Source organism: Erythrolamprus reginae, chromosome 1, assembly GCF_031021105.1.
Source record: "Erythrolamprus reginae isolate rEryReg1 chromosome 1, rEryReg1.hap1, whole genome shotgun sequence".
NCBI classification, from domain to species: domain Eukaryota; kingdom Metazoa; phylum Chordata; class Lepidosauria; order Squamata; family Dipsadidae; genus Erythrolamprus; species Erythrolamprus reginae.
Window position 1 is genome coordinate 292,897,875 of NC_091950.1, and position 8,564 is coordinate 292,906,438.

General features: G+C 37.1%; 1 protein-coding gene across 1 annotated transcript; it reads left to right on the top strand.

The window, feature by feature from the left end:
- The first annotated feature begins 2,739 nt into the window (after positions 1 to 2,739).
- On the top strand, positions 2,740 to 8,060 carry LOC139156979 (thiosulfate sulfurtransferase/rhodanese-like domain-containing protein 3). The gene is made up of 4 exons (XM_070733263.1): positions 2,740 to 3,006; positions 4,699 to 4,863; positions 5,299 to 5,458; positions 7,002 to 8,060. The coding sequence occupies exons 1-4, from the start codon at positions 2,799 to 2,801 to the stop codon at positions 7,063 to 7,065; spliced, it is 597 nt and encodes a 198-aa protein (XP_070589364.1). The 5' UTR covers positions 2,740 to 2,798; the 3' UTR covers positions 7,066 to 8,060.
- The last annotated feature ends 504 nt before the right edge of the window (positions 8,061 to 8,564 follow it).

The following is an 8,564-nucleotide window of genomic DNA, read 5'->3' on the forward strand; positions in this document are numbered from 1 at the left end:
CGATGTGATGTGTTCTGTTACCGTGTTTCCCCGATAGTAAGACCATGTCTTACTTTCTTTTTACCCCCAAAAGCCCCCCTATGTCTTACTATCGGGGTATGTCTTACATTGGAAAAAGTTTTGCATCTCTACTTTGGGTCGCGTGCTTATGCTTGTGTTTAAAGGGAAAGAACTTAGTATTGCTATCGGAATTCTCTCGACGGGGAAGGAGGCTGAACCGCAGATATAACGTTGGGAAGAAGGTGCAAGGAATCGCGTGGGGGGGGGATAGCGGCGGTGGTTTGGATTAAGCGATCGTAATCCCCCAAAAGGATGAACTCCAGCCTCGGAAGGCCGATGGCTACGAAATTAAGGCTTTTCTTTGAGAGAGAGAGAGAGAGAGAGTGGGGGATAGTTGTCGTCGGAGCGCTAAAGACCAGGGCAGAGAAAGCGAGAGCTGCATGCGGGAGAAGCAGAGGAGGAATCAGGCAAGCCGAATGGGAATCCCTCCCCTGCCCTCCCTCGCTCCATTCCCCGCCAGCAACTCCTCCGCAAACCCACCTCTACATCCTCGCTCTGCAAGTGCCGAGACAGGCGGACCACATTGCAAAGGGCTGCCTCTCCTGCCGCCGCTGCTATTGCTAATGCCCGGGGCTGTAAGCAAAACCCGGACCGGACTCACACAGAACAGGCTCACACAGACTCACACAGAACGGACTCACACAGGAATCGGCTTGCCTGATTCCTCCTCCGCTTCTCCCGCATGCAGCTCGCGCTTTCTCTGCCCTGGTCTTTAGCGCACATTGCAAAGGGCTGCCTCTCCTGCCGCCGCTGCTATTGCTAATGCCCGGGGCTGTAAGCAAAACCCGGACCGGACTCACACAGAACAGGCTCACACAGACTCACACAGAACGGACTCACACAGGAATCGGCTTGCCTGATTCCTCCTCCGCTTCTCCCGCATGCAGCTCGTGCTTTCTCTGCCCTGGTCTTTAGCGCTCCGACGACGACTATCCCCCACTCTCTCTCTCTCGAGGGAAATCCTTTGTGTCTTGCGGCCAAGCTCTCCCACCTGCTCGGCGGGTCATCGGGCTCCCCCCCCCTGCAATACCGTGTTTCCCCGAAAGTAAGACATATGTCTTACTTTCGGGGTATGGCTAATATTAGCCGACCCCCCTGAAACCCCCCATATGTCTTACAATCGGGGGGGTCTTACTATCGGGGAAACACGGTACATTCACTAGTGTTATGAAACACTTTACTGTTGCTAAATAGTTGTCACATGTCATGACTAGTTTTAAACTGTAATACACCTTGCATATAGAAATCTAAAGTTAACATGCCATCAGATAGCTGTAAAGATACTTTCAAAGTATTATGAATATCTATGTATCCGTCCATCCATCCATCCAGAGAGGGAGGGAAGGTTGGGACAACAGTCCTGTTTAAAAATGATGATCAAGATGACTTGATAAAGAAACTACAGAACAATATGCATTAATTCCCATTTTATTATGAAAACTGATCTTTCCCAGGGGTGTCAAACTCATGTCGGGTCATGTGTTGTGACACACCCCGCCTTTGCCAAACTAGGAGTGGGATTGGTCAGTGCGTAACACATCCAGCCTATGGGCTGTGAGTTTGACGTCCATATGCTAGATCAATGCAATTTGAAATATTTTTGTAGAAAGAAACCTTATTAATGCTATGGCACCAAAGGCCAACCTGGAGTCTCACTGGTAGTAGTAGTATATAGTATATGGGTGCCCAAATATTGAAATATTCCTTAAACTAGTCAAGAGCTACTAACAGAACCTTAACCTACCAATATATTTATAAAGCTTAATGACATTTGAAATATTTGACTAGTTAAGTTTTGTTAATTAGTGTTATGAATACAGACTGTATGCATGTGGGTGATATTTTTCCTAGGTAAAGCAGGAATAGTCATTCTGTACTATCCAAACCTTTCTATAAAAGCTTATGATCACAGTTCCGTTTATAAAAGAAAACCCTAGATAATAATGTAATAGAATAGAATAGAATTCTTTATTGGCCAAGTGTGATTGGACGCACAAGGAATTTGTCTTGGTGCATCTGCTCTAAGTATACATAAGAGAAAATATAGATTCGTCAAGAAACATGTGGTACAACACTTAATGATTGTCATAATGCTAATACTGAAGACAATAGTACTACTGTTTCATTTAGGTTAGCTAGTATTCTCCATAAGACATTCTATTCTATTCTATTCTATTCTATTCTATTCTATTCAACAACCGTACTCCAAATCACATTCGGTTTAGTTTCTTTTTTTTAAATGAAACTGGCAAGAGACCCCTTCAACCTTCTGAGACAGGATTATTTATTTATTTATTTATTTATTTATTTATTCCAATACACAATACATATTGAAGAGAATAGACATGAAGTATTATATATAAAGAAAAGATATAGAAATAGAGGAGAAGATATATGAAAGGAAGAAAAGATATATGATATATGAGATAAGGAGAGACAATTGGACAGGGGACGAAAGGCAGGCTAGTGCACTTATGTACTGTTATTCCTTCTACAACAACTACACTGGCTTTTTGGATGAGCAAAGAGACTCCAGTCAGAGGAATCATTTTATCCCTGCAAGTAAAAGTACACCTGGTTTTTCAATTAGCATCTCTTCCTCCAAACGGAGACGCACCTTCCTGGGAAAGCGCAACCAAGGAGACAGGCGAACCGGGTAGCCTACTCTTTGGGAAGCCCAGCCAAAGTGGGCGGTGGCCTTCTAAGCCAGGCAAGAGAGTTCCGCAGCAGTAGGAAGCATGCAAGGATGTTGCAGCTTGGGTCGACTCACTTTTGGTTTAATTACGCTGGGTCGATTCACTTTTGGTTTAAATTCGCAGCCGGCTGCAAGTAGGTTAAGCGGCTGCGGTGGACGAAAGCTAAGCCAGCTGACGTGTGGCCGCCGTGAGAGCGCCCTGCATACATTTGAACGAGCGGCTGGCATCGGTCGCTTTTGTCCTTCAGACTGTAAGTGCCCCGGCGGGATTAGGAGAATCAGAGCGCAGGAGGGCGTTCCCTTGTTTCCTGGATTGCTCAATTCAGTGCTAAGCGATGGGCAAATGCTTTAACTGGGTTGTATCCCGTTCCTGAAAAAGAAATACTGTATTGAGTTTTTAAAGAATCCGATATTAACTTCAACCGTGGAAAGTGGGCAGAACAAGGATTCGGACTCATGCCCCGTGTAGTTTCCACTGGTGTTCGCTGGAGTCCGGTTTAAACTCCAAATTTACATTAGTGGGTTTGGCAGTTTCTCTGCTTTTTTTCAAGCCTAACTTCCTCGTTTGTACAATTTCTTCCTTGTATCTTTTTCAGACACACTCTGATGGTAGAAATTACTGTATTTTCTTTCTTTTTTCCTTTTTAAATATTTTTATTAATTTTCCACTAAAAAAAGAAAACACAATAGTAAACACAGAAGAAAATCAAAGAAAATTAAATTATTATTATTATTATTATTATTATTATTATTATTATTATTATTATTATAATTTTTGATTTGTATGCCGCCCTTCTCCGTAGATATACAGATATTAGCATTATATTAGCATTTAAGTCACTATACTTATATTAATTATACACCAGACTATAATTTGTCTCAAGTATATAAATTAGTATATGCTTTTTTCCATTAAAAAATTAATTTCATATATACTTCAATGATTTATCATGCAGGCTATATTGCCCCCCAAAAATTGTAAAGTCTAGATTTTATTTATTACATACTTCAAAATATTTACTTTCTTTAGTAATACACAAGAACAAGTACTATGACCTAATATTCACATTATGCCAAGTAAGCCATTGATTGTTGTATAATATACAGGTTAAGTATTTAGCTTCTCAAATGTTATAAATCTGAGAAAGAGGTCATAAAAGTTGGTATTCTTTGGTTTATAGAAAAAAATCAAAGACTTTTCTAAGAGAATTGGAATTATTTCCTCTGGTTTACGACTCCACTACGTGCACATAGTTTGCTAAAACAAAAACCCTTTACAGTACACAAAAATTAAGTCAAAATCAAACCAGATTAAAATACCATAGGAACCACATGATGGTTGAATTTAATTTAATTAATTTAATTTATTCTTCTTCTATGCCGCCCAATCCCGTAGGATTTAGGGCAGTTTACAATAAAAATAATACAATAATAAAAAGTCAAATATTAACAGTAATTATTTAAACCCCGTTATAAACCTAACTAAAATAACCCCCTAGAAAAACCATAAATCTAATTGAAAAAAACAACATACATGCCAGTCAAACATAATTTGGGCATGTCAGATGTTAAGATTCACGCGGCAAAGCCAGGTCTTAACAGTTTTTCGAATACTTTATTCAACCATCATGTGGTTTGATACTTTAGCCTAATGGGTTAAAACAACACATCTTTTGCTTTGTAAAACATAACCCAAGTTGCTGCCTTTGAGCAGAGTAAAGGAATAATATATGAAATTCATGTGTTCTGGAAAACTGCTCTGGGGTAAATATACAGACAGCATGTCTGGACTCTGCTTGTCCATTTAAACACTTGGTCAATGCATTGATTACCTAGCTGGTGTTGTTGCCCAGCAGCACTTAGAAGCAAATTAGTGCTTTGATGATCATGTCAGAATCTGTAGTACTATTGTTGTTAACTTTTTTCTTTATTTACCTTTATAGATTCAAAAAATGGGAGACAAAGCTTTTGCACAGCTGAGGATCAGAATGTCTCCTATCAACAGCTCAAAGATTTGTTGGAATCAAAGGCCATCCGGCTTATTGACGTTAGAGAAAAATGGGAAATTATAGAGCATGGCAAAATTCCTGGCTCAATCCATATTCCATGTAAGTTGTTGTTGGGTGACTTAAAGTAAGGAAAAAGCAAAGCTCCAGTTCATTGTATACAAGGCAAAAAACCATGGAATTATCTTACATGTGGTAGTTTCTGTACTTGGATTTGTGCAGCAGGCCAACTCTGATCATCCAGAGAAGTCAAAGAGGTACAGCAATAGGGGCAACAAAGCATACATCATTACATAGGCCCTGCCACTTTTACATTTGTCTTCAACATTGGGATACAAATAGAAAAGGGAAAGATTTGCATTTTGATGTCACTAAACATTTGTGTGTATATGTATGTGTGTGTACACACATCATTGTGGCACATGGGATCCCTTTCTAGTGACTCAATTTATGCTTAGCATGAAAATGGCAATCCAGCCAATGGGTATTTATTAAAAAAAGCCAATTAAATCACTGGAGATTATTTATTTTTTACAGTAGGAGAAGTTATGGAAGCTTTACAGATGGACACAGTAAATTTTAAAGAAAAATACAATGAAGAAATGCCTTCTAAATCAGACCATGTAGTGTTTTCCTGTCTCGCTGGCGTGAGAAGCAAACAGGCTCTAGATGATGCAAAATCATTGGGTTTCAGCAGGTAAGCATAAAGCATTCAGGAAAGGTGTGTGTGTGTGACTATAGTTTTATTGCAAATGAATTGTTTCTAGTTTCATTTATTATTATTATTATTATTATTATTATTATTATTATTATTATTATTATTTTATTATGGGCCTTCTCCGGCTCCCGTCAACTAAACAATGTCGGTTGACGGGCCCCAGGGGAAGAGCCTTCTCTGTGGCGGCCCCAACTTTCTGGAACCAGCTCCCCCCAGAGATTAGAACTGCCCCTACTCTCCTTGCCTTTTGTAAGCTCCTTAAAACCCACCTTTGTCGTCAGGCATGGGGAAACTGAGATATCTCCCCCGGGCCTATACAATTTATGTATGGTATGTTTGTATGTATGTTTGTTTTAGTAAATGGGGTTTTTAAAATATTTTAAATTATAATTTAGATTTGTCATGAATTGTTTCATTTTGCTGTGAGCCGCCCCGAGTCTGCGGAGAGGGGTGGCATACAAATCTAAATAATAAATAATAATAAATAATACATTTATTAGACTTGTATGCCGCCCCTCTCCGAGAACTCGGAGCGGCTCATAGCATGCAATACGAAACAATGTATATACAAATCTAATAATTAAAACAGTAAGCTAAAAATAATATGGACTTAAAAGGACAAATACAAATCAGGGGAAAGAGTTTGTTCTTTAACATTTTGCTCTTAAAATGCAGCGGATAGATTGATCTAATAAATAGCATCTGATAGTTTCTGAATAACACATCTGAAAATCTAAACCTAAGAAAAATGTACTATGGATGTACTAAATCTACTATGAGATCAAATTTGCCCAAACAAACACTAACTCGCTTTCAACTTAATTCTACAAAAATTTTACCCGCCCCCACCCCCCCAAAAAAAACCCAATTGTAGAAGGAAAAACAGTGCTATCATATATTTCATTTGGGACAAAGATAATTCAGTGTTTAATACCTTGTGGCAAGATTCATATTTGCATGACTTTTATTTTCTAATATAGGCATCCCCTTTTCCAGTTGAGTTTAATATACTTTAAGGAATATCAATCCATTTTAAAACCAAAGTACACTGCTTCTAGGTGATTCTTAACCCACAATTCAAAGATGGTGTTTATTCAGCCTTTTACTTAGCTGATTTTTTTTAAAAAAAGAACAAACTTGGAAGTATTGTGAGAAATGTTTGTTACCCTGTAAAATTCAATGTTTGGATTAAAGTATTCTAAACCAGAGTCTGCTTAAAAATCCTAATATACTTAACTGAAAACGAGTGGCCAAGTGCTAAGAATGTCTCATTTAAGAACATCTAAAGAAATATTTTATTGTAAATTCTTATATTTGCTATTATTCAAAATTACTTTATGATCTGGCTGATTTCCAAAAGTATTTAACTAATATGATTCAAACTTTCTCACCACTTTATCTTTCCTAATCATTGTTTACTCATCTCCTATAATACTGGTCATCATATTCTTAAGAGGATAATGTTCCTGTAAGTGGTTTGGGCAATAAGAAATGTTACAGAAGCTGTCTTATGTGCTTTCAGAGCTCAGCATTTTCCTGGTGGCTTCAGCGAATGGCTGGAGTATGAATCGTCAAAGAAGAAATGATATCTAGAATACACAAACTGTAGGTATTCTGAAAATGCAGAGAGGGTGACAGATAATTCTAATTAATAATTTACATCAAGATATAAAAGGTGTCTAGGCATTAAGACATGGTTATTTTGCCAACAAATGTTTTGCCTGGTTAACATTATAGGGAAAAAATGTAATCTTAAAAACTAATTGAAATAGATTTAAGAAATTTACAAACTAAACATTGCAATACATTGATAATAAATAATATTTAAGTAAAATAAAGTGGAATTAAGATAGCTATTAATCAAAGTTAATATAGCTCACATGAAAAATTATGTGTATCTCTGGACATGAAACAAAAATACATTATAAAAATGTTAAGACCAAAGCTTGGGAAAATGGCACTAAAATATTTAGCCAGATTATAGATGGGACCGTTATTTTTTTCAACTTCATATTCAAGAATTAAGCCTCAGTCCTGCTTATTGTTCTTGACTTTCAACTATCTCTAGATATTAAATATTTGCAGAAATAAAATGAAGAAATATATTTTTGTACATGCAGAGGAAACTGATTAAGATACATTTGTATTGTATCTGTGATAATGTATGCAACTTTTAAATTGGGGACACATCTATTTCTGCATAAACAATCCCTGTAAAATTGCTGAGAGATTACACAACATGAAAACATTTAATTTCCAGTATAGTGCGTTATGTGCTGAATGGTATGAGGACCATTATAATCCTACTTTAAGATAATGAAACGGGTAACATTTTGTTAACTCATTTGAATATGGAAAATAGCTGTCCCACTTTTGGTGTGTGTTTCTTTTCTCATAGCCACAGAGAAAAAAGGCAAACACATTACTTGCAATTTGTGATAAGGCATTCCAGGGAAATTTTTTTAATTTTTTTATTAAAAAAACAATTTTAAAAAAATGTATGATACACCCATGTGTTCTGATGCAGTACTTGTAAGAATTATTGCTTATGGTTCTGAAATAAAATAGTCAATGTTGTTAATTTCCATCTTTTATTCCTATTCAGCTAGTCCATATTATAAATAAAGTTGAAATCTTCTAGTTATCAAAGTAGTTTCCAAAACACAACAGATGTGGTGTCTCAAGCAATTCTGTTAGCAAATGTGTGGGACAACATGACCAGCATCAACAAAATTGGCAAAACTAAAAAAAGGGAACTTGAAAAATTTTAAATTAAAAAAAATAAATCTCACAATTGTTTTTGTAAGCGTTTGCATACAAAAATGATGGAGTTAGAGACAAGTCATTGCAGGATGCTAAGATGTCTGACTACCTTCACAGTGTTTATTGCTGGATAAACTCAAGCGAGGAAGAACTGAAGCAGAATACAGTGTTCCCTCCATTTTCGCGGGTTCGAACTTCGCAAATAGCCTATACTACGGTTTTTCAAAAAATATTAATTAAAAAATACTTTGCAAGTTTTTTTCTATATCACGGTTTTTCCTGCCTGATGATGTCATATGTCATCACCAAACTAATAATTTTT

Coding starts and splice junctions, on each gene's coding strand:
- LOC139156979 (XM_070733263.1), top strand. CDS start 2,799: ATGCAAGGATGTTGCAGCTTGGGTCGACTCACTTTTGGTTTAATTACG. Junction 3,007..4,698: donor TCGCTTTTGTCCTTCAGACT/GTAAGTGCCCCG, acceptor TTACCTTTATAG/ATTCAAAAAATGGGAGACAA. Junction 5,459..7,001: donor AAATCATTGGGTTTCAGCAG/GTAAGCATAAAG, acceptor ATGTGCTTTCAG/AGCTCAGCATTTTCCTGGTG.